Source organism: Poecilia latipinna, unplaced genomic scaffold (assembly GCF_001443285.1).
Source record: "Poecilia latipinna isolate Pla-1442-1.1 unplaced genomic scaffold, P_latipinna-1.0 Scaffold1390, whole genome shotgun sequence".
In the NCBI taxonomy this organism is placed as follows: domain Eukaryota; kingdom Metazoa; phylum Chordata; class Actinopteri; order Cyprinodontiformes; family Poeciliidae; genus Poecilia; species Poecilia latipinna.
This window is the reverse complement of record NW_015114006.1, coordinates 93755-121537: the sequence shown is the minus strand read 5'-3', so window position 1 is coordinate 121537 and position 27783 is coordinate 93755. Positions and strand designations below refer to the sequence as shown.

At 40.3% G+C, this 27783-nt stretch overlaps 3 protein-coding genes across 6 annotated transcripts; 2 read left to right on the top strand and 1 right to left on the bottom strand.

Annotated features, from left to right (window-relative positions):
* The first annotated feature begins 601 nt into the window (after nucleotides 1-601).
* Nucleotides 602-8034, top strand: phyh (phytanoyl-CoA 2-hydroxylase). Its single transcript, XM_015056547.1, has 9 exons — nucleotides 602-811; nucleotides 1714-1769; nucleotides 2009-2119; nucleotides 3203-3371; nucleotides 4797-4878; nucleotides 4980-5161; nucleotides 5240-5389; nucleotides 6357-6488; nucleotides 7887-8034. The coding sequence occupies exons 1-9, from the start codon at nucleotides 746-748 to the stop codon at nucleotides 7938-7940; spliced, it is 1002 nt and encodes a 333-aa protein (XP_014912033.1). The 5' UTR covers nucleotides 602-745; the 3' UTR covers nucleotides 7941-8034.
* Nucleotides 8035-10783: 2749 nt separating this feature from the next.
* On the top strand, nucleotides 10784-18198 carry ucmaa (upper zone of growth plate and cartilage matrix associated a). The gene is made up of 5 exons (XM_015056558.1): nucleotides 10784-11012; nucleotides 12630-12689; nucleotides 12769-12870; nucleotides 16129-16227; nucleotides 17727-18198. Exons 1-5 carry the CDS (start codon nucleotides 10799-10801, stop codon nucleotides 17813-17815), a joined length of 564 nt encoding a protein of 187 aa, XP_014912044.1. The 5' UTR covers nucleotides 10784-10798; the 3' UTR covers nucleotides 17816-18198.
* Nucleotides 18199-19558: 1360 nt separating this feature from the next.
* On the bottom strand, nucleotides 19559-27667 carry mcm10 (minichromosome maintenance 10 replication initiation factor). 4 transcript variants are annotated; one of them, XM_015056555.1, is made up of 18 exons: nucleotides 27440-27667; nucleotides 26770-26815; nucleotides 26428-26691; nucleotides 26157-26315; nucleotides 25198-25308; nucleotides 24897-25104; nucleotides 24614-24779; nucleotides 24361-24528; nucleotides 23585-23701; nucleotides 23303-23505; nucleotides 22297-22391; nucleotides 22054-22167; nucleotides 21524-21979; nucleotides 20455-20585; nucleotides 20253-20366; nucleotides 20019-20164; nucleotides 19886-19928; nucleotides 19559-19806 (listed from the first exon to the last, which is right to left on the bottom strand). In XM_015056555.1, exons 2-18 carry the CDS (start codon nucleotides 26774-26776, stop codon nucleotides 19723-19725), a joined length of 2586 nt encoding a protein of 861 aa, XP_014912041.1. In that variant the 5' UTR covers nucleotides 26777-26815; nucleotides 27440-27667; the 3' UTR covers nucleotides 19559-19722. The 4 variants fall into 4 exon arrangements, with proteins under 4 accessions (XP_014912041.1, XP_014912038.1, XP_014912040.1 ...); XM_015056552.1 differs by having other exon boundaries at nucleotides 25198-25338; nucleotides 26770-26817; nucleotides 27439-27666; XM_015056554.1 differs by having other exon boundaries at nucleotides 25198-25338; nucleotides 26770-26848; nucleotides 27440-27666.
* Nucleotides 27668-27783: the final 116 nt, after the last annotated feature.

Genomic DNA, 27783 nt, shown 5'->3' with positions numbered 1-27783 from the left:
GAAGTCATACTATTTCATACTATTTCATGATGTTTGATCATATAAAAAACTTTTATATTCGGTCTAATATTGTTAATTTGATTATACATTTTCATTATTGTTACTCTTTACCGCACTTCGAAAGTGGCTTGGAAGTTCATTGTATTGTGGCACCCCCTGCTGGGCAAATTATTTTTTAACAGTTTCTCGTATAAAATGTGTAATTTCTATTTTACTCAGTGTATACAAGTTATGAAAAATAGTTTGGAATAAAATTCTCAACCAATCACATTTTTTGACCACTATCTCTGCTCTATGTTTACGCGTTTGTCTGTGTAAATAAAAAACTGTTTTCCTTCTCAAAAACTAATCATAAGCTGATAAAACTCACGACATCGTTGAGTAGTTGAAGTTAGTAATGTATAGCTTGTATTAGACTTTAATAAGGTCTATTTCAGCAACATAAATTATTTGGCAGTGACCATTCATTTGGAAGCATATATGTTGTTATAACTACTGCATAAAACTCATACGTGCCTTCATATCCCTTCCATTTGTGCTTACGTATTTGCCTTAAATTTGACATTCGATGTAAAAGTGTTTCCTAACAGCGACCCAAAGTCCACCTTTAAGAACTCTGCAGCGACCGTTACGTAACGTCAGTTCATACGTATGATGTCATTGGTGAGACCTTTCCCCCAGTACAACCAGCATAGGAAACCTTTGTCCGTCGGTCTCTGAGAGCGGACGGCTGCTAGCGGGGAAAATGTCTCGGGCTGCGGAAAGACTCCGGACGGTGATCCATCACCTGGACGGAGCTACGGCTTCGATCGTATCCTTTCGTTCTGTTGAAAGATCCGAATGTTCTTGAACGTGTTCCGGGAGGAGGACATGCTGCAGACGCGCCGAGCTCCCATAGCGGCTGAAACACAGGCAGAGGTCAGGGCTAGACGTTAGCAGTTTCTATGTGTTTTAAAATCGTCCGTCTGGTTTAAAAGAGCGCCACAATTCGGCTGTTTTAGGAGGATTTTATTTATAATGCATTGATTCCGGCAGTTCTGCTGACCTGGTTCTGTTGCGTCTTTCGTTAAAGTTGTGGACCATCGCATATGTATCGTTCGAATTCGTCCTTAATTTTCGCAAATGCATTGAATTCAATGGTATTCAATTTTGACTACGGGAATCCCCAAGGCTCCATCTTGAGTCCGTTTCAGTTTTATTCTCCTTTAACAGGCTCAGTTTTCAGAAAACCTGATATGGCCTTTCGCTGTTTTGCAGATGATATGCTCTGCTTGTATGAAAGTTTCATGACTGTCATGACATGCTAATACAAGCAGCAGACTCTGTTCCGCAGTAACATTATCCTGGATGACATCATCAATTGTTGGCAAACACAGCTAAAGCAAATACACCGCATTTGTTTTTGTTCTTTAAATCTGTCTGGCTGTATGGTTAGAAAATCAGGCAGAGAAATGTTGGAGTACAGGATACAAAGGGTGGAAGAGAGAGTTTGAACTTCCTCCTTCTCTCTCACTCTTTGGTCCTGCTCTGCATCCATGAAGCCTCCCTTCAAACTGGGTCATGAAACGGGACATTATCCACAAAGAAATCAATGGTCCAGACAAACCTCAGATTGAATTAAATGCTGTTATACAACAGCGAAATAGATAAGAATATGAAAGAACCTGCACAAACATTGTCTACGTATCTAGTTTTTCCTTAACCGACTTTCAGAGAGCCTCCCCAACATCCGCTCAGACCCTCACCTACAGCCCCCCTCAGAAACTGAGGTAGGAGGAAGCACCTTGCTGCTCTCTCACCTTTGACCCAGTTTGTTGTGTTCAATTTCCCTTTTTGCAAGAACTTTTGCACAAAGTCCATTAAAAAAAGTATGATTTTTCCAACCTAACATCCTGGAACATTTCTTCATCTTAAACACAAACAGCTCATCTGCTTTCTGACTAACAGATGTAGCCATTTAAAGTAGCTTTGTTTCAAATCTAATTTGTGTCGTCCTGTTGTTGCACAGATACTCATTTGATACAGGCATACTGACGCCTGAGCAGCGGCTCTTCTACGAGGAAAATGGCTTCCTCGTCATCAAGAACCTGGTGTCTGAGACGGACATCGACAGATTCAGGTACAGTTGAGTTTCTGCGGTTCCAAACATAATCACACCCCATTCTTTTTGTTTCTTGTATTTTCTTACATCAAACCCACACAGCTGAGTCTTTCATTTTTATGTGATGAATAAATTAAGAAACACATTTATTGATCTTGAGCCTCCACTGATTCAGTACTGCCCAGTTGTCATTACCACTGTTGGTCTGTTGCCTCTATAAAGCCCGTTCTTTGTGGACGTGGCTTCATCCAGCTCTTCTCCAGTCCATCCCGGTCAGATTTGTCACGTTTTGCAGATCTTGCACCATTCTTCTGTTTTTCGTAACCACGTTATGGATTGGTAAAAGTCAGGTATTGCGCCTAAACAATTTGATTGGCAGTAGCCTGCATTTATTGACCGCCTGTCATTGCATCTGTAAAGTTCTTATAAACTCCTTGAACAACCACCATTTTTGACCTGCAATGACACCGTAGCAGTTGGTGAATTGGCAAACTGCAAATCGATAATCCCATGGTCAAACCTTTAGATCCAAGACGTTTTCATCAGTTGTGGCAGAAGAACGCATTCAGTGTCAACTGGACAGGGCAACGAACAAATATACCACAAGATTTCAGAGAAACTGGTCGCCCAATGGTGTAGATGCAACCAGGCTTCTTAGCGCTTACAATGTAGACACATCCATGTTGGCTACAACTGAACAAGATGTTAACCAGCCGGAAAAAGACTTGACAACATTTGCCTGTTCTTTGCAAAATAGCTAAAAGTCGGTCAGATTGGATGGGAAAACATACATTTCTAACTTTGCTACAAATTCTCTATCAGATTGTGGTATGGAATTTGATTAGGCAACTGAAACACTTGAAAATGCTTTAATGTAGCCACACATCTGTGCCTCTCGCTGTACATCGGACTTTCATTATTCCCAATAAGATACATAGAAGTTTGTGGTTGTAAAACAAAAAAAGCTACAAGTCACTCAAACTACATACTATTTATTGCTTTAAGGATAGTAAATGCATTTAGTTAATTCCAGGAGTAGTTCAGAGTTTAAATCCTCGTCACAATCAGGCGTCAGACTTCCTTAATTTGGATCTTCTTTAGGAAGGAGTTCGAACAGATCTGTCAGCAGAAAGTCAAAGTGCCGGGCCTGATCGTGATGAGGGACGTGGCGATCGCCAAGTCAGAGTTTGTTCCGGATCAGAGAGCCGTGTCCAAACTCCAGGACTTCCAGGAAGACCCCGAGCTGTTCCGCTACTGTGCCTTACCTCAGGTACGGCCCTGAAGTCTGCAGTGTTCTACGTTTAGAAGACGTTCTTCCAGGTGTCTTGTTAGTGATGTAATAATGACTGAATGGACTTTGGAACCCAGCAGGACTCCATAACGCCAGAGATGACCCAGATCGTCTTACATAAACAGCATGTGGTCACATTGAGGTTATCTACAGGATAAACTCTGGAGTTTAATTTGCCTTTCCCTAGAATAAACTAAGGGAAATACAGGGCAGTGCAAAAATGTTGAAGTTTTTCATACATTTTTTTGTAAAAGACCAGGATACACTTGTGCATAATTGTGAAGCAGAAGCAAAAAAGAAAACATCTAAATATAAATAAACTACCAGTAATTAATGCTGCAAAGAATAGAATGTAAAATGTAACACCGAACACCTTCACTTTCAAACATGGTAGTGTCAGCATCATGCTGAACAGGAAACATAGTTTGGAGTTTGGAAATAAAAACTGTTGGATTCTAATGAATCTAAACAAGTTGTGATGTTGGGCTTTCAAAAGTAGCGCTTAAAATTACTCAACACATCACAATTTTACCATGTAGAATCATTTCAAAAGTGTATTTTACATGATCAAAACAGAAATAAAGAGGTGAAGAAAAAGGGATTATGCTGACCTTTCAAAATAAAAGTCAGCTGGAGAATGTTTTCTGTCCCAATTTAAAGGAGTATTTTATAATCAAAATACTTTAATATAAGTAAAGCAGGATTTTATAAACGCTCATTGTAATACATACGTTTGTCTGTTTCCTGTTTAGACAGGAAACCATTTAAGCTGATTTAGTGACCGACTTTATGCAGTTGTTCAAATTCACGTGTCTGAGTCCACAGCTTAAAGATACTCCTCAAAATCAACAACTCGGTCATTTATAGAGTAGAATTTTCTCAGACGTACTAGAGGACCTAAATAGGATAAACAGGGATGATGGTGGCCTCTCAAAGTAAAGTTAAAAGAAAATCAACTAAATAATTTGGAGTCTAGTTTTCTTTTCTTTGTTGTTCAGTTGCTATAAAGGTAAATTAGGACTCCAGATGGGCTTTAAAGGCCCACGCTGCTATGTTTCTGATCTAAACCAGACATTAAAATGGAGCTGAACAACATTAAGCTCCAAGTAGCAGACACCAAAGTTTTTAGGGAATTTTTCTGACCTGTTCTATGTGCTCTAATGAGGGTGGAACAGAAACAGTGGAAGAAATGGATTCTCATGTGGATGAGTGTTTGTTACACCCTGAAATGATCTATGTTTTAAATAAAAAGACAATCAGGATTGTCTGTGTTTTTTTTAAAACAAACAAACAAAGAAAAAAACAAATGTAATATATTTTCTTGCTTTAAAAAAATCCACAACATCTTAGTTTGTTTTTTGCTTAAAAACACCATTGAGCCCATCTGGTGTCTGTCTGCGGCAGATCCTGAAGTATGTGGAGTGTTTCACCGGACCCAACATCATGGCCATGCACACCATGCTGATCAACAAACCTCCTGATGCAGGTGATGCAATCACCCCTCCACTACCGTGCTTTAGCGCTAGCATTAGCCTAGCCTGGCTGTGAACCTCATCCTGACAGCTGCTGCTGCTCGTGTCGTTGCAGGCAAGAAGACATCTCGCCACCCAATGCACCAGGATCTGCACTACTTCCCTTTCCGGCCGACAGACCGCATCGTCTGCGCCTGGACCGCCATGGAGCGAGTGACCAGGCAGAACGGCTGCCTCGTGGTCCTGCCCGGAACACACAAAGGCACCCTGAAGGAGCACGACTACCCCGACTGGGAGGTAACGCCCCTGGAGCCGACCTCGGAGCCCCGCTGGGAACATCTGTAAATGTGCTTCACCTGGGCTCTGTGTTCTCAGGGCGGGGTGAACAAAATGTACCACGGGGTGCGGGACTACGACCCCAACCACCCCAGGCTGTACGTGGAGATGGAAAAGGGCGACACGGTGTTCTTCCATCCCCTCCTCATCCACGGCTCTGGCATGAACCAGACGCAGGGCTTCCGCAAGGTACCGAGTGTGTCGGGAAAGCCGGTCCTGATCACAGAGGTGCCGAAGTTTGGGGCAGATTTCCAGCCTCAAAGAATGTTGTTAGATACGGTGCATTCACGGGTCAGAAAGAGGTTGGAAATTTGAGGCTCATCATGCTGAAAACAAGTGACTTTGCAGTCCTCCTAAGTATCCAACAATAAACTTAATCTATTCACCTCTTTTTTTATAGGTAAATAAAAAATACTGAGATAGTACTGGACACAGGTTTATTATTTTGAATCAGTTTGTGTCTTTTGAAGGCAGGTGGCAGCACTTTATTCTTCAAACACATGATGCATTCAGGGACTTATTTTTCATTCAGAAAACTATAAAAATAACTTAAATATCTGCAGCATTATTCCTACATAACAGAGTACAAATAACCTCAAGGTGTTGAAAACTATTCTAAATGATCATCATTTAATAATGGAAAATGTTGTGAAGACGAGACATTTCTCTTTTAACCGCCACACTCATTGCACTTAGAGTATTTCCACACTTCTGCTAATGAATTTATTTATTTTTTTTCATTTATTATTTTTTTCATTGTAGATAAATGTAAACATTACGTTATAGTTGAAAAATAGTCATGAAAAGTTGAGATTCAGACCTGATGGATGCAACCGGGTTACTGCACCATTTTTGAACTGTCAATTTTATTTCTTATCTATTTACATATATGTTGTTGACAAAGTGTGCAGGATACATAAAAATGTTGTATGTAGAAAAAGCATAGAAATAATTCTTCACTGTCTAAATTTTTTTATAGCAATTCTATTTTGTCCCATTTTGGTTTCGATAACCAGGACAGGTACAATCTAGAGCTGGAAAAATATTCATAGGTAAACTTAGGATTTTTTTAAAATGCAGTTGGAAACATTGGAGCGGGTCTACAATACGAAAGAGGACAGTTTCTGAAACGTGTGTGTGCGTGTGTGTTTCCCAGGCCATCTCTTGCCACTACGCCAGCGGTGATTGCTACTACATCGATGTGAGGGGAACCACGCAGGAAAACATCGAGAGCGAGGTGAAAGATATCGCGCTGAAGAAATACGGGGTGAACGAACTGGCCTTCCAGGTTAGACATCCAAGCTCCACCTGTGTTGGTCTCATACTTTTTCATTACTGTTTACATTTATTCTTAAGCGGCCGTCTCACAAAACACCTGAGCTCACTCATTAGCATCAATGCCTCCCTGATGGGCTTCTAAGTTTATCCCTGCAAGCGCATTCCTAACCTCTTAACCCAGTGAGACGCCTGACGGGATTCCTTTATATCTGGATAATGCAGAATGAAGAACGATGTTTTTAGCCAGGCAATGTCCCTGGACGTCACGCGGATGACACCTGAATCCGACCGCTTCCATGTGCATTTATAATATCGCGCATCGCTAATTTCTCAACCTCGGAGCCCTTAATCTGCACTGGAGCATCATCTGTTTATGGATATCACAGCCTCATGACTATATTTTGACCTTGTCAGGACTGACAGCATGATTATCTGATGCGTTATTGCTTACAAGACAGAATAGTGCAAGAAATTAAAAACAGAAGCAGTATGTGTCTATATGCATCATCAGCTGCATATATGTTGAGAGCATCAAAAACGTGTTCGGACACCTGCAGAAGACTTTTCACTGCACTGTCTGGGAATAATACTAACACTCATTGAACTATTGCATATATTCTCATATTAAAGCAGAATTTTGTGTTTTAGATCTGATTTTATTTGATAAACCAACACACAGTAACACCTGGTTGTGAAAAGAAAAAAAAAAGGATCTTTCAAAAATGTTTCAGAAATAAGTCAGAAGTCTTTTCTTGTTGATACTGTAAATAAAACCCATTGTGTTCAACTGACTCCAAAAATCATTTAATTTATAATATTTTCATCTCTATGGTGAAACATGGTGGTGGCAGAATCATGATGTGGGAACGCTTTTCATTAGCTGATTTCAAAAACGCCTGGATCCTTTTCATTATATCTCCCAACTTTGGACTACTTTGTGTTTGGCCCCTTCACAGGGAGATATGTTGGCCATTGTTGTTTTCTTGCTGTGTTTAGCGCTAATGTTGTCTGGAGGCTTTATGCTAGGTCCCATACTCCATGTTTAGCGCCACCTACAGGTCTGGAGGATGTTCAGTTTGTAATGTTTTAGCTGTATAACCAAATGTGACGCAGAAGAACATCAAACTTAATGTCACTCCACACAAAAGACTCCACTTTTGGCCATTCTTGTTTTCTTTCTGCATTTATCTTCAATGTCGTCTGGAGGCTGTATGCTAGCTCACGTTTGAACGTTTGCCGTTTTTTTTTTTTTTGTGTGTGTTTGGAAAAGCCTCAACATTGCAATAGGTGTCATTTTATCTCCGACTTTCCAGTAAAACCACAGGTGTCGACAGCTGTCAGGTGGACAACATGGGATTGGAATATACCAGAAATAATAGTGAACTGGGTTTGTGTGCTTTCTCCATAGGACATGTGGGCCCTCAGGGGTCGCCTGGTGCAGGGAGAGAGGACTTCACTCTGAGGACTCATCGACTGCTGAAGAGAAAAAAAAAAAAGAAGAAAAAAACTAATGACTAAGCTCCTTCACCAAAATTGAAAGGAAAGGGATATTATTCTAACAGATTGTAAGTTAATATAATCATGAGTAAATCATTAGAAATGTCATGTATGTAAGAGAGGGGGGTGGAAATGAAGGTACGATGGATGAAGAAACAATGAAATCAACGTTGAAATGACTGTAGCATTTTACGCCAGCAGAGGCCTTGATCTTCCTTAGAGTACATGCTAACTGTGATTTTTAAAGTTTTAATGCTATTTTAAGAGTCTGAGTATTTTTTTAACCTTATACACAATAAAATAATTTATGGTGACTAATAAATTCAGCAATGACTGGAATCAGTTTTGTTTTCTTCAGAATATGACTACAACATCACAAAAGCCAACATTTACATCATTAAATCAGACACACTACACATGCCAATGGTTTATTGATTTAAATTCATCTCATAAAGTAAGAAAATGTGGGTTTGGTTGGATTAGTTTGCTGTAAAACTGCTCCTGGCCAATAAATCTGTTCATTCCCCTTTAAAAGGTCCCACACTTGTAAGGAGAATGCATTGCATTTGTGCGACGGTACGGAAACCCGGAAAGGCTAATTATTTATTTATTTTACAAAAGACCCATTCTCACTTAGTTTGACCAAATTTTCTTTTTCTTATAACTTTAACGGTATCAACAAGTAAAACAAAAAAGTTTCAAAGCTTTTTGGTTCACTTTTGACATAAATGAACTTTTTTTGTCCTGGAAGCAAAAATAGTTATTTACAAAATCTGACCAACTGTGCCGACTATAAACTAACATCTTTGCCCTATTTCTTTAAAAAAAAAAAAAAAAAAAAAAAAAAAACTTTTTTCCCCCTTCTGCCAAGTGAGATAAAATATTGAGACTTTTTTTTTTTAAGTGTTCTTCTTGTAATACATTTTTTCTACCACTAGAGGAGCTGGAGTTAAACCACAGCATTGATGGTCAAGAGCCTGGTTTCCAAGGACAGCTGTCCCAAAATGTTCCATGTGGGAAAAAAAATTATAATCTAGGTTTTTCTAAAAAAAAAAAAAAAAATGCAGATAACATTCAAACAGCAAGAAAACAGATTGCCAGACTTAAAAAGAATAAAAAGGATATCTTGCCGGGCTTCCGTTCAAAACAATGAAAACCTTGCCATATCCACTCTGAAAATGCCAATCTTAAGTCAAGTTTTTGCATTCAGAAAAAAAAATTGATCCACACAATGCTCACTGTTTTCTTACACAAGGCTTTGAATCCAGCTTCATCGACGGCTTTAATCACTACCAGACTTTACAGTCTGCTCCAGTTTTTGTCTGGGCAGAGCGCCGAGTCATCGTTGCCCAGTTTCCTTCACCGGAGAAACATTTCAGATCCGATCAGATCTGAGGCGGAAAACTACAGAGACCAATTTACTTTGCACCTCCAGTTCAGCAGTTTCCAATCTGCTGAAGGCTTAAACAAAGGCGAGAGGCACATGGTGTCTAGGTAAAAGAATGATCGCTTATATCTGGAATGATAATGATAATGAAGGCCTTCAGTGCTGCAAAAAGATGTTGCCACCTGCAGCTAATCTGCCTGGAAGGAAAACATACATAAAGCATGTCACTCTGTGTATGTAAGGTACAATTATTCTCTAGATCCTTTACAGGATGCTGAATTCATCACTACAAGCTGGCCTCTGACTTCCTGGAGGAGCCTCCTCTCTGATTGGCTGGTGAAAGAAATGTCCTCAGATCTGTTTGACCAGTAATACAAAAAGACATTCATCTAACCTGAGTGGAATTACAATGACAGAGACGAGGATAGGGCTGAGGTCTCCTGCTGGGAGTGGTTCCCGTCCTGCGGAGCAGCAGACAGCTTCTCCCTCGGATTAGATTCCACCCTCACTCCCTCCTGGAATTAAAAACAGAACCAGCACACTGGTTTCTGACCATGCCTCTCCTGAAGTACATTTTAAATCGTTGCTTAAAAAAGAAGAAGAAATGAGCAGTTTCTAAAAGGAGTCTAGCTGTCTCTTTAAGAAGTTTATCAAAAGATTTGAAAATCATACAAATCCACTGTTGGCTTAGAAAAGACACAAAGTGCTCTTTGCAGGGATTTGTAGCCTCTGCAGTTTAATAAGCTAGGTTGAAAAAAAAATGTGTATGGCTTATGGCTCTAATTGGGCCTATGTCTCTTTAAAAACTCCTGCTCTTTCAAAAACTCCGCCTTCAGGAAATCATCACAGCATGGTTCTTCTATTAACCCTTTAGCAAGGTTTTTACCAGCTTTGCTCTGCAAAGTGTCTCCTATAATGAGCTCAGCTGATGTGCGGTTCCAGCAGGTGTTTGCTAATTGCCGCTGGCTAGTCTGAAGGAGTGGATTCAGGGAGCTGCAGGGAGGGAAGCTTAGAAACTGCAGTTCTGAGGAGGAGTTGCGTCTGGAAGGCGGAGCTTGGTCCACCGGGTCTTTTGTGCCGCTGAATGATTGCCATGGAGATTACAGGATTTCTCAAACATGCACAAAACAATCGAAGCAACACTTCATGTATTTTAGTGATGAAGGAATAACATTGTAACATGATGTAAAGCTCAAAAACAGAGGATTTTACAGAACACTGCTCCTTTAATGAACTGCTGCTGTGGTCACATCAGTTAAAGATTTGACTCATAATTTTTTTAAAAGCGTCCTCCTCATGCCAGATCTTTGTTCTCCCCCAATAGCTTCCATTTTAGTGGCAGCATGAAAAAAAAAAATCAGGTGCTCAAAGTGGTGCTGTCTCTTCTCTTTTTCCCTCCCAGTAGCAATGGAATACCATCAGCTTTCATCCGCTGGATGAACCTTTCACTCCCCTCCCTCCATCTCCTCCTCCTCTTCTCCTCCCTTCCTGGCTCGCCCACCTTCCTCCCGTCCATCCTTCCATCCAGCCTCAGTCCTACTCTGATAGGTGTGCTGTTCAGTCTCACACGGATCTGGCTTTTCTCCCTCAGAATGTCCTGGACTCGAGCATTCATCTTGTCTTCGCTCTCCATCCTCCTCATCATCACCTGTAAGTACCTTGTCAGCATGGAAGGGATCAGCAACGTCCCGCCTTCACAGTTGGAAAAAAATTTATTTTTTTTGAAGAATTCCTAATTATTTTTTATCTTGGTTTCAAATCTATGATTGTATTTTCTTTTTTTTTTTTTTTTAAGAAAAGTTTTGCAGTTACTTCACACATCTTTAAGTATAACTAGCTTGTTACACTTTTGTTACTCTATAAGGATCAAAAAGACAACAATTATCATATTTTGAACATAAGTTGTTAAAAAAAATAAAAAAATTTTTTTTCTACATTTCTGCTTAAAAACAAATAATTAATGTTATACATAATATTCTTCCTGTAATATTTATTTTAGGTGCAGTATGAATAATAATTGCTTTATAATTTTGAATTAAGTGGTTAAATCATGTCATGAATTTTCAAAGGATAAAAAGATTCAAAATGAATCAAGTAACCGTTGTCCCATTTGAAGTTAAAAGTAAAAATGTCCAAGCTGGTTTATGCCACAAAAATGAAGTGAACTTGTCTTAGCTGCAACATGGCTGCCGTTAGCGATAGCTTTAACAATATACAGTTTTCTTTTCTGGGAGTTTGTGGTTAAATCAGTTTCGAATTTCAAACTGCACAACATACATGTCTGACCATGAGCTTTTAGTGTTTAAATCTATAAAACGCTAAGAAATATACTTTCTGTTGCTAGTAAAAGTTAGCCGTGGAGCAGATTTGCCCATTTTCAGTGAAACAAAGTTAAAAAGTTAAGAGGACTCCATCTCACTTATGGAGTTTAATGATTTTATTCTAATTTAGGCACATTTGTTAAAAAAAGATTAGATAATTTATAATTTAATTAATTTAGATTAAATCAATAGCCAATAATGGCCCAAACATCTGATGACTTGAAGTTCCTTTTTATTTCCTCTCGCTTTCCAAATATAACATTTAGTTTCCCTTTGGAAGGAATAAAGTATTTTTGATTTGAATTAAACACTAAAAACAGCATGTCTAGAACTTTTTACTCTCCTTTGCATTATTGCAATCGCCCCATATTGAGACAAGCAGGACCGGCCAAGGGCGACACCACCAGTGGCCCCCTAAAAACTCCAAATTTTTGGTGCTTTATCATGCTGCAGGCATTTGCTATCATAACAATGAATAATACGAACTAAATGCTTTTTGCAAATGGAAAACCAATTTGTATTATTTTTATAGTCACATAAATAATTAGTTAATCTCTTCTTGCTGATAGCTGCTGCCATTTTTGGGCAAATTTAAAATGTATAATTTATTGTTTACTGTAAATTTAGTGTTTATCAGCTGATGTTACATTCAAATAGTTAAAATAATATGGCACACTTAAATGCCACTGAAATATTTAATGCTAATGGTAATGATACTAATGATAGTACGTATGCTACACATAGAGTAGCTAAGGAACGATCAATCATCTGGTGTTGACATGTTGGCATCGTGGGCCCCAAATGAAAATCAGCTTCGGGCCCTAGGCTTTGACCGGCCCTGGAGACAAATGTGAAAACTGTTCAAACCTTACCCGATTATTCTACCCTGAATATCATTAAAATCCAATCTAAAGAGTCTATACCAGTTTTTTTTCCTCCTTTCCAGTTTCTAGTGTGGTGAAAAGCGCCGCGGTTCGGGATGACTCCAAACCTGCAGATGCTCAAGGTAATGTCTGCTCAGCCTTTACCGTCTACAGCTCCTCATTCTTTATGTGATTTTAAACTCCCCATCCTGTCATCTCCAGGAGCTGCGCGGCAGGTATTTATGGCCGAGTCAGACGCCTCAAACTTCTTCAGTCAAAAACGCCGCAGTCGCCGTTCACCCAAATCCTACGCCGAGGTCCAAGGTAGGTGCAGTAAAGTCTGGCCTAAGCCATGTCTATCGCCACAGTGGAATAACAGGTTTGTTTGGGTAATTTGATTTATTTTTGGTGTTAGTTGCTGTGGCATGCCCCTATGTAGCTCCAGTAGTAGTTATGGCCTATATCAGACACATTTGGCCTGTCGTTAAGGAGCTGAGATAGAGAGCGGTGGATTTATCGGTCTGTGGTGAGACTGGGACGGTGATATGGTTTGCTTCGACTGCGAGCTGTCAACGTTCAGGAGAATAGCAGACGCTCCACTATTTGTGGTTCGACACCAAGACAGAGTCTCACACGAGCTGGAAACTGCACAAGGAGTCACAGGATACTGTGGAGCGACTTCTGCCTTGTCGGGTTTCTCGGAACAAAACGTTCCCTCTTCAGTAACCGCCATATAGAAAGCAACTTCAAAGCACTGAAACCCAGACACGCTGCAGTCGGAAGAATTTACAGAATTTCTTAATTTTAAGCATTTCTACAGCTCATGTCAATAATGCATAGGAACGTCTGTATCTGTCAGAGCAGAGGACAGCTGTTTTCATAAATTTAAAATATTGGAAATTTCTAATTAGCTAAAAAGTAGCTAATTCTAAACTTTGTATAGAATTAGTTACTTTTCCAATCATTTTTATTTCAGATGTATGATGTTACATAAGTCACAGAATTCTCACTTGTGAATAACTCAGGAGTAAAAATGCTCCTCATTTTAAGTAGTAAACCAGTATTGTGCCCAATAGAGGTTTTCTAATGTGACTCACTGCCCAGGGTAGCACACCGTGGGGGGCGTAATCTGTCCGTTGCGCCCAGAACAAGTTTGACACTCATTTGCCAACTTTAATTAGTCTGTGAAAATCCAGTTAAAGGGGAGTTGGCATCCCAAAGTATGAGCACTTTCAGAAAACATAGCTGTAGCCAGGCTAGCCAATCACATTGATTGGCTAGCGTCACTGGCCAAGATTTTAATACGACAGATTGCTTAAAACGCTTTGCGATCTGTAAATCTTTTTCTCTCATACGTTCAAAACCTTTTGCCACAAGCAAAAATTGCCAAATTGAACATTTTCTTCAGTCACAAAACTTAGAATTAATTATTATTTTTATGTTTACCAGACATTTGTAGACAAGGGATTTGTAAATCATTACCGATGCAAAACAGAAAAAAGTGTCTTGCATGTTTGCCTTGTTAGCAGGAAAGCATAACTTACTAATTTTTAGGGGATAATTGTTATTTTTTTAAATTATGTTATTGGTCTTGGAAAAACCAACAACTTCAGGGTGCAGCGATTGAGTCACTTCTTCTTTAAAAACACTTGCAGTATTTAGTCAATTTGGGTGTGGCCATCTCTGAATTTGAGTAAAATCACCAGATCTTTGCGGTCCGATTTACTGTGAAAATAAATTGAAAGCAAAAGACATGGCTGTTAAAGACCAAACACTTTGTGTTAACAGTCTCCATTTGAAGAGGATTTTAATTAGTCTGTGAAAATCTTAGCAATAAAAGTTATTTAAGAGTCTATCTGCAACAGCCGTCTGTGCTGGCAGGTCATCTGTACCATTCTGAAATTGGGCTGCAAACAGCTCTTGCCCTGCCGACCAGCTTTAGTCTGTTTGTGAAAAGACAAACTAAGGGGTTAGGAGTGGAGGTTCTCAGGAACACTTTGTGCGTGTTGTGGGTGTTGGCAGCTTAGAAGGAGGGGGGAGAAAAAATATATAGAGCTGCAATAATGGCCTGTTTATTTGAAGCTCTGGCAATTTATAACCAATTAAACCAGTTGCACACATCGTTCTGTACAACATGTTAATGTGTTCCTTTACCATTTCATTACATAACACACTGAGAAAAATATTCTTACCGACTTGTAATGGTAACAGTAGTTAGCCAGCTCACTGAGTAAGCAAATCCCATTTGTTTTCAGACTTAAAATCGCAACACAGTTAAATTTGGTGATGTCATTCCAAAGCCAATAGAGCACAGGATATCAGCACAATGTTTCAAACTTTAAAACAGATCATTAGCCTTCCCCCAAGCTAATAATATGGATTGTAAAAACACCATTAGGCTATACAAACTAACTTAATGTCATAGCACTAACATCCAACAGTGCTAATCAAACATCTTGGATTTTTAATTTTTGTGTCTTTTTATTTATTTGATAAATGCCAATAATTTAACAGTAGCGCTCATTGTGGAAAATACAATAAACAAAAAGCTACATATGGTCAAAAGCATCTGGGGAGCAGTTTATAATGCTAGCTTAGCTTGAGCCTAATTGTGACGTTTTCCAGCAGCCAAGCTAACTTATCATTGGCTGCTTTGGGGGAACAGTATCATGGCAGACTGAAAGCAGACCTGTGTGTTTACTATGATGTAATCCATATCTTGTTGCCACTTGTGTTAAATTAGCGGTACACCTAAAAGTGTAATAAAGTTTAATGCGTGTATCAGCCATGCTCTGCCTGCATGGAAAAGAACTGCTGATTTGATACAAAGAGAAGTAAAGAGAGATTACATAAAGCCAAACCCAGCTCACTTAATTATTTAGGTGTTTATACTCATTTAAGTATATTTGGTTTCCTCTATTAACTGGGTAAATACCACGTAAATCTGATGAGACTCTTGAATTAAATACCTTTGGTCAAAACTGTCTAAGTTAGTTCAGATGCTTTCTTGTTCTCCTGATTTCTGTCAGGTTAGATGTTTTTAGGTGGATAGGCCTCCCCACCCTGCGACAAATGAAGCGAGACTTTAAATTTACTGCTGATCTGCCAAAGGTTTTATCCACCTTTCAGCTGTTATGAGATCAGCCTCAATCCACATACAGTATTCATGGATGACAATGAATTTTGAAAGCTGAGATGACAAAGAACAAGTATAAGTATAGCCTGATAAAAACCATGCCTCTTTCTTCTACACTTTGCTTCGTGCAGCAGGATCGGGGTCTGGAGAAAGGATTGCTAACAGAGTTGAGGTTTTAAATGTTCTAGGCTATGAAGCTTACCGGGAAAAAATAAGCTTACTGGAAATTGTCTGCTCTGTAAACAACCGTCCTCCAATGCAAAGGGAGAAGTGCCAAACCAAACGAGGCAGCTGTTCATGTTAATTCAGTATTTGGCAGCGTGGCCAACGCTGGCTGAACGGATTCGTTCACTTCCTCCGCCGCCATTGATAAAACATGTGAGTTTCCCGTTTTAACCTGAACTAAAAAGAAAGACTTAAATGTGTTTATTTTTTCTCCACCACAGCCGAGCAGAGAATGAAGCGAGCTGCCAGCGAGCGAAGGAGGGAGTATAACGAGGAACAGAGAGACGAATACGAGAACTACCTTGAGGAAGACCGTGATGGTAAGACAATAAGTTAGACCCCAGCACATGCTTTCAGAAAACCCAACACTCTAACGACATGGCTGAACAAACAATGCATTAAGAAGCAGCTAAACAGCTTCAGTTTGGACTTGGAGAGGATGATTCCTCTGGACCGCAGGACGACGCGCGCATTCAAAGCGTCTATTTGCGGTTCACCGAAAGCTGACAATCATCTCCGGAGTGGTCAGAAAGCTGTGATATGGTTGCAGTCACAGTTTCTAAACTGAGAACTATTTACCATAAAAATGTGATTTGGCTTCATATGAAGGATGTTCAGGGAGGCTCGTGGAGAAAACAAAAAGATAGCTGCCAGTTTCATTTATGTGCAACCATTAGGGATTATCTTTGTTGTCTTCTGACAGGAAATACCATAAAAAAAAGAATGAAAAGATAGGTATGCAAAATCCTTGCATCTTTAAAGAAGTGTCCACAGAAAATTGCTTCATACCCGTAGTGGCACTTCTGGTGTAAAAGGTTTTACAGCTGTACTTTAAATTGATTTGAAATTAAATTGAAAAACCTGCAGACAAGAAAGCAATACCCAAGATCTCCCGGCTGGCATCCCTGATTGCAGTACCAACAACGTATGATTAAAAATGCAAGAACTTTAAAAGAAGGTTGTGGTAGAAAACCAAAATTGCCCCCTATACATGCAAGAATAGTAGTGTGAGAGGCAAAGTGGAAGCCAACCATCACTGGTACTTTTGGCAGACCAGCATCTTAAAGAAGACATGTGAACAGAGCACAATGATGGTTTCTGGATACCAAGCAAGGCTTATCAGGCTTTTCAAAATCAGAGGTGCAACTAAATTGCTCATGTATTTAATGGTTAGTAGAGGCAAAATTGGACAAGGAAGGAAGGATATTGATTATGTTTGGCGAAGTGACCAACATGACATTATGTGACAACTAACTTTGAAATCATGAGTGGTGACAGAACTAATTCTTTAAGGCTCTATGTCAAAGAATTTTTCCAAGCTGTGTTAGAGTAGCTTTCATTCTACAAGTAATGGTTCTACGTTTCTACTTGGGTTCTACTTTGAGATCGAGTCTCTGAGGAGGTCCAACATTTCAGAGAACTGGTTTAGCAGTTAGCTTTTTCTGGCGAACTGAGTTTAAGATTTCAAAGAAAATGTAAGCCAATGTTTCTCAAAAAATGTATTTTATATAAAAACAACGTTGAATATAATACATATAATTTATAGCCGGTAAATCAAACTAAATAAGGACCCAATTGGAGTTGCTTCCACTTAGTTGGCAGCTTTCCCACCATTTTGGTATCAAAAGAGTTCAGGAATCCAGCAGCTGGAAAAATATTAGCAATGATTAAATATGTGTGAATCACAACTTTGGTAAATTCATAGTTTATGTTCTTCATAGGTATTTTTTCACCCTTAGAATCAGGAAATGTGCTAGCTTACAAAAGTAGCATTAGCTAAAACGCTACAAGCTGCAATAACATGTCTTTTTTTTAACAGAAGTAAATGAGAGGTCAAGAGAGACGAATGAGCAGCTGCGAGAGTATCACTACGACGGCCTCTATCCTCGATTCTACTGGTTTCACTGAATACGTGACTTCGTGTAAAGATTTCCACCTCTTCTTTATAGCAACAAGGCGCCTGTAACAACGGCAAATGGCTGATATATGAGAGCAAGCGCTAAAGTTATTCACATGTGTAAGACATTAAGCTACGTTAAGTTTTCCACAAACCTTAACCTATTTTCATAATTTAGAAATTGTGCCATATGTGTAAAGTGTTTTAATTGTGCAGTTTTTCTATGGGAAGCTATGAGTATTGCATGCTTTTTAAAATGGTTCTTACATGTGCATACTGTAGGAACTACACAGTGCAGCTGATGGCACTGTGTGGTTTGTGCTGACTTTCATGTATTTAAGTTGCAAAGGAATAAAGACCAGGTTCCATGAGGCTACCTTGCCTCCACAATGTCTGGTATTTGGAGTATTCGAAAGGAGGGAAGCGGGGTGGAAAAATAAAAATGAAGCAAGCTGCTGAAGCCATCAGGCTGCAATGAATCTCACATTCCAGAGAGGAAATATCTGACACACACTGGATGGAAGAGACCAACAGAGGAGTGAGAAAATCATATAAAGACGACAAAGTATTAGTGCTGAGAAATGATAATCCCAAAGAAAACCATAGAGCAACAGTTATTTTATATCTGCACTGGGTACTGTAGGTCTTAAAGCGAAGAGTTGCAGGAGAGCCAAATGGATTTAGCAGTAGAGCTGCCAACACACACACACACACACACACACACACACACACACACACACACACGCACACACACACACAGTTGTGTTTTTGTGACTTGTGGGAACTTTACATTGATTTCCAATCATTTTCTACAACCTAAGTTGTAGAAAATGATTTGGGTTAGGGGTTTTGATTGGGGTTAGGTCACATACCTAACCCCCAACCCAAAAACAGCATTTCCTCCTATGGGGTCCAAGAAAATGTCCCCACAAGGAGCAATGGTCCCCACATCCCCACACTGTAGACAGAAATAGGTTCCCACAAGGATATAAAAACCTAGTTCACACACACACACACACAAAGTGGTAGAGAGCGTTTGCTGATTGATTCCATGCATCAATTCACTGTTCCAAGAATCCTACAGAGCCAGAAGGTTGTATTTTTATAGAGCGATGTCATCTCTTACTCTGATTGAAAGACTTCACAGAACCTCCTGTGTTCAAGTTTTTGAACTTTAATAGTTATGGTGCTGCTGCCACACTGCAACAAATCATTTTATATGTAAAAATACTAAACACACTGTGAGCTGTTCAAAAGTATTAAAGCTACAGTACAAAACTTATAAGAAATGTTTTTACATATTTATTGAAACTGTCTCTATGACGTGACATTGTGGCATGAGACATGTTTACAAAAAGAAAAAAGAGATCCCCCGCCTTCTGCCATTAATCACAACCAATCAGAGGCAGGAGGTGGGTCTTAGCGCTGTCTATCATGCTTGTGATGACATAAGTTATACTTCTGTGTTTTTCCTAAATCAGAAGTTATTTTTTGAGTAGGGTTACACTTAGTTGACCTCTTTTTTTAATCAGGGCCATTATATTTTGAGTTTGTCAACTTTTGGAAAAATAAGTTATTAAATAATAATTCTATAACTTTGCATCCACTTTTTCAAATTCTCCAAACATCCTCTTTTGATTTTCTTAAAAGACAGTGTAGAGGAAAATAAACTATTTCAATAATTTTTCTCTCATTTTTACACCCAAAGTTTTCAGGTTAACTTTTCCATTAGAAAGGATAAAAACAGACTTTTACATGACACTTTGTAAAGTCTTGCTTTATTCAGCCTGTTTACAAATTCAATACCTGAAACGTCTGAATATTCTTTAAAAAAACATTTAAATTTAAAATTTGATTTAAAAAAATGTTGCTACATAATTATACAAACTTAACACTCGTTCCTCTCGGTGGTGAGAGTTCATTTCAAGCTGTTGAGGAACTTGGCGTGCTCCTCTCCTCGAGGCTGGAGAAGCTCTCCTCCAATCTTGGGTCCAGTTTTCTCCTGAAAGAGAACATCCAGAACCTCAGCTCAGATCTCCCAGCATGCATTGTGCTTCTCCTCTCCTGTGGTTCCGTCTTACCTTCAGCATCCCGTCTCGCTCCCATTTAAACAGCCCACAGTTGCTGGAAATGACATCAGCTCAGTTTAGTCTGCGGTTCTGGGTGAGCGTGAAGAGGAGGAAGAGGAAGAAGAGGAGGGGTCTCCGGGGTTACCTGCAGTGTTTGTGTGGCAGTCTGTCCAGAGCGATGGCCCTCTGTCCACAGGGACATCTGAAGAAGCGCTTGACGGCGTCGTGCCACCGCAGCTCATGGTTCTCAGTCACGCAGCGATCCGCCGGCTTGAAGTAGGTGTAGCTGCACTGGAGGTGTAGGAGTGAGAAGGTGGAGAAAGAATCAGACTCCGTAACGACAGATGGAGGCGTTCCTAACGGCAACGCCACGGTGTACCTTTCTGCAGGTGACAGCCCGACACTTCATCTCTCTGATTGCCTTCATCTTCTCCTCCATCTGCTCCTTCTTCACCAGAACATTGAAGTAGCGCTCCTGCAGCTGGTACTCTGACTGCAGGAAGCAGGAAGCAGCCTCAGTTATCTGGATCTCTCCTTAAAGCTAAACATACAAAAAAAAGTAATAAAATCTCTGTTTGTACCGCTTGGAGCGCGACGCTGTGACGAGATTTGGCGCTGAGGATCTTCTGGAACTCCTCGGACTCGACGTAGCGCTGCTGCTCACGTTTCTTTTTCAGGGCGGGCTCCTCCTCCTCGTTACCGGACGACCCGCCTGAGCAGGTGAGACAAAGGAGGAGTTCTTTAGGTACTCAGAAATCATTTCAACCAAGGATACAAAATATTAATCAACTTATGATTAATGGTTTATTAGATTAAAAAAGTCTCAAATTGATTAAAAAATATCTGCTTCTTTCAGTGTTGTAGTTTGGCAGCCGTCCAGCAGAGGGCGCCACTGGTCATGCAAAAGCAGAACCAATTGTTTGTCCTCAGCATCTCTGAAGCTGAGGACAAACGTTAAGTTGAGGAGGTGACTAAACTACTTATAGTCACCTTCCAAAAATAATGGCCTGTCATTTTTGCCAAAAGTAATTGTTGCAAATAAAAATCATTATAATAATCACCACCTCCTTTTTTGCCAAAAGATTACAAAGTAAATGCAAGGCTTGTGTAACTGACATTGTTACCTTTTATTTAAGTTTGATATATAATCAAATTATGACATTTAGGTGTTTTTTTTCCATGTTTTTTTTCCAGCTAATAAGTTTATTTAAAACAGGAACAATGTGCAAAAAATATTAATAAAAGATGCCCAACACCAGATTTAGCTCAAACAGGTTTCCATCTGTGATCCCAGAGCAGGTGAGCTAATAAAATAGTATATCAGAAAACATATATTGAAAGTCATGTTTTATGTTTTGCCAATATATCCTAGTTTCTGAGAAAACCACAATTTTCTGTTTATTCAGTCAGTATTTAATAAAGCTTAACACAAAATTTTAAATTGTATTAATTTTATAAAAATTCTATATATTATGAAAAATTTGCCCTTTATGTTTTAGAAACACTTCAAGCCATCTTGATACAAGGGAAAATGCAGGTTTTTAATAAAATTGCTGCTTATCAATTAATTGTTAGCCGGTCGATAAGATCAGTTAACTTTAGATGAACTTAATTTATCATAACTTAAAGTGTGAACACTTCTGTACGCACCATTTGGGGACGTCCGATTCTTCTCTACTCGGGTGTTGATGTCGCTGCTGTCGCTCCTCTTCCTCTTCACGGCGTTGGGGTCTTCCCTCTCCAGCACCGCCCCTTTCCCCCTCAGCTTCTTCAGAGCGGCCAGCTTGGCGGCTGATAGGCTGAGAGCGCTAGGGGGCGGAGCCTGAGGCGGGCTGTTGTCAAAGAAGAGAATGTCGTCCCCTTTGGAGAAGCCGCGGCCCAATGTCGGGGCATCCGACGTCGCCGTGGGAACCTCCGAGGCAGCCTTTGGGGACGTCAGACCGGCTCGGCCCGGCGTTGTAGCGGTGCTTCCTGGGTTCTGCGGCGCCCTCTGCTGGACTCTGTGCCGGCGGCTCTCCAGGAGCTCCCGCTGCTTCTGTTTCTGCTGCTTTAAGAGGTCGGACGCAGAGATGGACTGAAGCGCAGCTCCGGATGTATTTCTGGAGGCTGAGGACAAACATCAAGTTCAGGAGGAGTATTGTTATTTTTATTCTAATACTTATTATTATTATTATTCCAACCCAGCTGGTTGTCCTGCTCCAGGTGTTTCTTCAGCTGCAGAGCTCCTGGGGTTGGTATCGTCATCAGGCTCTTAAACTCGTTGGAGCATCCAGAAACTTCCCCGGACTGCATACCTGGTAATCACCAGAAAACTGAGGTCTCACATCAGATGTTTTTAATAAACAGCTCAACTTTTCTCTGTATTTATTAAAGACATAAAGCGAAAACGCTGAGTGCTGAGGTGAAGCATACAGGCAGCGTACCGATCTTCTTGGCCTGACTGATGAGCTGAGCCGATCCTCTCACAAACAGCTTATCCAGGGTTTTCTGGACCGGTTTGGTCGGTTTAGATGCAGTCCTGCAACACACTTCACTAGTTACTGAAACTGCAGATGTGTTTTACTGAAAAACTAAAAAAAAATCTGAATTATTTTCAACATTATTTACAAAACAAACATCTGAAACATGGTGTGTGAATGTGTCTGTTGGAGCTTTGTACATTTAGAGCTCAGCCAGAGTCTGGAAACATCAACACTCAAGATGTTGGCAGGCAGACTGTCCAGTAGCAGTCAGTGTTGCAACAATTCTGAAGAAACCTCTGACTCAAGACTGTTGCTGTTTGACAGACTCATAACTGCCATGACATGCTAACAGCTCAATATCCTACATGAAGTGCATGGCTTATGTTTTGGATTATTATTTGTAAAAAGAAAATATGAAAACCATGCAGAATTTTCTTCCTACTTCACAATTATGCACAACTCCATGTTGATCTGTCATATAAAATACATATACAATATTCATGGTTGGTTAATGTTTCACCAACTCAAATTTAAAAGCTTTTTAAGACCATTATGAATGGAATTGAAGACTTGCATCTTCACAGAAATGTACGAACGTTGTCCAGCTAACTGGAGATGAATTTTCACTTTCCCATGATTGATGTAAAAGTAGCTAGCTAGGTAGCAAGGGTATATTAGCACCTAGGTAGTGGTATTCTCAACTGCCTCAACTCAGAACGCGGGCAACTCAAACTCTTGCCTGACAGAATTTGACAGTCCCATGAGGAAAAGAATAAATAAATTAAATATGAGATTAAATAGTCCTGCCACTACTAACTTTTATTTAATGTATTTAAGACACTTTAAGGCCTTAAAATGTAATTTTAGCTACATGGATTCCAGACTTTTTTGTGAAACTAAGCCTGAGCTGAGTAGAACCTTTACAATAAAGAACATTAACTTGGATTGTAGTTTCAGCAGGACTCACAGGGAGGCGGCGCAGGCAGCAGAGGAGACCCCCCCGTAGTAAAAGCCGTCCTGACACAGACGCTCTCTCAGGCTGCCCCCCTTCCCGCTCCCCTTCACCCGGTTGGGGGCTTTCCCGGAGAACGACGACTGCAACTCGGCCCTCTTGGAGCTCATCTTCTGGTACTGGGCCTTGACGTGGTACTGGCAGTACTGGCACTCGTACTGCAGAGAGGGTCAGGTGGTTAGCATCGGACGAGACAGCCGGATTGGAACAATAATGTTGCAGCAAACGGAGGGCTACCATGTTAACGATCTGAGAGCACGGCTCCCCGCTCTTCTTCACTGCCTTGCAGGTCCCAAAGTCCAGAGCTTCCCCCATCACCAGAACCTTCTGAGGATGATCTACCGTCAGACTGACCTGCAGGGCAACCAGGGTGTTAGCAGCGAGGGACGATTGGGAATGAAGCTCAGTTTCAGAGTCTCTAAGGGTGCATTCACACCAGCCCTGTTTAGTCCGCTTTAACTGAACTCTAGTTGGTTTGCCCAGAAGGTCCTGTCTGTTTGGGGAGGTTGGAACACACAATAGAACTCTGATCATCCTAAAAAAAATTTGTCTGGGTTGAACTGAAATGAAGTCTGGCTCAGTTTGAATGCATATGTGAACATCAAGCAGACCAACAACTGCTCCAAAAGCAGAAAGCAGATGCTAACACAAAGAATTCTGGGTAAATACAGCCATAACAAACATGTAAACATAGGACTCGCGGGAGAAAAAGCTTGTACATCTGCTAAAATATAAGGCCACTACATTTTTGTTTACATTTTGGGATGAAGATAGTTGTGCTCAGTGTCTTGCTATGAGGTTTTCCTGTCTTTTCCTTCAGTGGTTCTTGGTGCAGCACCACCACAGGTGAGGAGGGGAACAGGTAAGGAAAAAATTAGTTTGGATGGTTTGACTCAGTATGAAAATGAACCACACCAGCTGGAAATAGACCAAATGTTGCAAGTTTGGCCCCCAATCAAACCGAGTCTACTGGACTATCAGGTGTGAAAACACTCTGAGAGTGTGTACCTCACCCCGTCGTAGCCGTCTCTCTGCTTCATGGGGTTGGGGTTCAGGATTCCTATGACCGTGCCAGGTTCCATCTTCCAGTGCTCCTTGTGGACGTCACCGAACAGCAGCAGGGACACAAACACGTCCAGGTTGTGGAGGTCGTTCAGCTTCCAGACGCTGAAGGTTTTGCCCTGCAGAGAGAAGGTTGAGTCATGAAACCAATGGGAGGTCAAGGGTCGGGCGGTCATGGTAATAACATAAAGCATCACAACATACACTGCTGCTGCTTTGGGGCGTAGCTTTGCTGACCAGCACGGCGAACGTCACCCAGTCGCTGTCCTCCAGCTTCTCCCGCTTCAGCCGCTCCGGCACCTGGGACAGCCGGATCAGCCGCCGGTCGGCCATCTTTCGCTCCATCTCGCTTGAGGAAACCCGCGGCTTCCTGATGAAGCATCGACCAAAAGCATCGGTTCAGACTTCAGTGCTCCACAACTCAGTGAACCAATGACCATCTAATTCTATGTTTTTAAATAGCATTACACAAGCTAGCGGCTCTGACCTGAGCCGCAGTCCTGAGTACTTCTCCACCCCTATGTCTTTAGGAACAGGAGGCAGAGCCGCTGGCTTAGATGGTTTAGGTTCTCCACCCGCTGTGGTTCGAGTGTGGGAGGGAGGGGGTGAGAGCAGGCGATCGCACGGCTCGCTGGCGCTCTCTAGTGGTTGGAAGGAGCTGCCGATCTTCACCTCCACCAGTGGTTTCCTATACTCTGAAAACAGCACATATGCGCAACATGAAATCCAAGGACAGCTTTCATTCAGAGCTGAACAGACCGGGGTGAGTCAAAGAGTGAAGGTGTGACCTGGAGGTGAAGCTCTGGCTTGGTGAGCCACTCTTAGTTTACGTTTGAATGAGTCTGCGTTGCTGAGCTGAGAGAGGAAGTCTGAGGATTCCTGCAGCTTGGAGCTCCCCCCTGTGGCCGGAGCGGATAAAGACGCTGAAACTGGAAGAAAAAGTCACAAGAACATCCACTGGAAATACAGAACTGGTGAAGAGTTTACAGCACCGATGGTATTTACTCTGGGTCTTTAGGTTTCAAAGTTCTGCTCTGATTTATTGATTTTAAAAATGATTGGAGTTTATTGTTGCATTTTTATACACATACATATAAAAAAAATCATAATAAATAAATAAAGCAAATTATAAATTGTAAAACAATGTAGCAAAACAAATAAAAATCATTTTAAAAGTTTATTATTGCTTAATTATAATGGGGCTTAAACAAGTAATACAAAAAATAGTAAAAATGTGTTGCTCAACTGTAAATAACCTTTTTTTTTTTTTGCTTAAATACAAACATTTAAATAAATTATGATAAATTCAAACAGTTAATTTTGGCTTAATAAATAAGAAATAATTAAATAAAAGTTTTTAATGATAAAATAGTTAAAAAAGGAATCTTTTTTTTCTCTCAAAAGATACATTTACTGTTAATTATAAAAATACTAAAAAGAAATCAAAATAATAAAAGAAATTTGTCGATTAATAAATAATCTTAAATCAGACATTTATTGTTGCATAATTACGAATGTAACAAAAAGAAAACAGAAATTATAGAAACAAACTTTGATGTTTAATTATATAAAAATAATGATAACAAATACATAAGCTATATAAAAAGAAGTTTATTGTTGCTTAATCATTCCACATCACAACCAACAAGGTTTGAATTCATCCCTAAAAGCCAATCAATGAGTGTTTTCCTGGCCCTCCAGCAGCAGTGCAGTAGAGCTCAGTAGAGTTGCTAAGCAACACGTTTACCTGCTTGTAGTTCAGCTTTGGCCCGGCTCGGTTTGGACGCTGGGTTCTGGCTCGGTGTTGGCTTTGATCTCCCTGCTTTGGGAGAAGCTGAACTGTTCTGAGTCGCCTGCAGCTGCTGCTGCAGCTTCTGCATCTGTTCCTGCATCCTCCTCAGCTCCTCTGCAGAAAACACAGGGACACATTTAATAAAGCAAAACAAACAAATAAATAAATAAAATAAATCCTCAATGGAACAGAAATCAAATCTGGAGTGAAGTGATGTGAGACAAACCTTGCAAATCCTCTTTGGACCTGTCCAAGTCGGGGCAGGATTCTCTCTCACTTCCTTCTCCCTTCACGTCCTTCTCCTCGTTTTCAATGTCCTCAACGTCCCCAAAGAGTTCCGACACGGCGTCCGTCCCCTCGCCGTCCTCTTTGTACTCTGCATCGTCTCCGTTGTCCTCATCGAACAGCCCGTCCAAATCGTCTGCCTGCGGTTCGCCGGTTTCCTCGCTCTCGTCCAGGAGCGCGGTCAGAATGTCCAGGTCGTCCTCACCTGAGGGGGAAAAAAGCCACTAAGTATTAAACTCCAAAAGTCTTTACTTTATTGTGTGTTAAACTTTATAATACTTACTGTCCATTTTAGAGGTGCTGACTGCAGCTGATCTCAGATGGCAATTCTGACATGAAAAAAAGTTTAATTATCTGTGAATCTGAGATGACAGAAATATTTCAGCTTTTGAATTCATAAAATGAAAACAAAATCTAGGAGAAACTTAAAAATGGTGGTTGTTACGTTATAAACTGTGAAAAAGGAAAAAAAAAAGGTTTGAATTTTAGCAGATCCTAAAATCAATTCATTTATACAGACAAACATAACTATTCATATTACATCACTGTGAAATGCCTGGCTGTTTCAGATTCATCCAGCAGGCTCTGTGTCTCTGACAATCAGTTGTGGGACAATTTGTGTTAATATTAAATGTAAAAATATGAATAAAGGCCCATCCTGTCTGAACCCGACTGGTGCAGAACCGCCATGTATTTAAAGGTTAAAGGCTTGAGAAACGGAATGCTTTCAACAAGTATGCATTACATTCTTCACCGACGTCACAGTAGTAAAATGCTAATCCAAACAGCTAACACATGATGCACGTCTAAAATTAATATGAACAATAACACTGTTTATTTACGGAAATACATTCTACTTTCGCGAACACCCTGACAATTGTTTTTTTTTTTTAAATATTAAAAATAAAGTACTTTCTCTCCATGTCTGACTCCAAATGAAAGTCGACGCTTACCTACGTTCGTCGCTGCTCGGGTTCCTGTCTTCTGCTGCCGGTGACACCAAACCAAATATTAGAACCTCATAAAATATTACTTTGTTTTCTTTAGGACCGTCTTCCCGACCAAACCAGGCGGTAATTCATTTCATTCACAGAATCGACTAACTGCTTCCTCACACAGAGGAAAATCTAAACTGGCGCTAAACGAAGGACCCAATGTATTGTCAAAGAGGAGAAGGGTGTCCAGTGATATGCCTCATTAAAAAAAATGAGTAGAAAAAGAAAATTGGATTTAGACCATTTTGTCATCTGGAGAAGTATTTGAGCGTCATATATTAATATTATATAATCTTTATTCG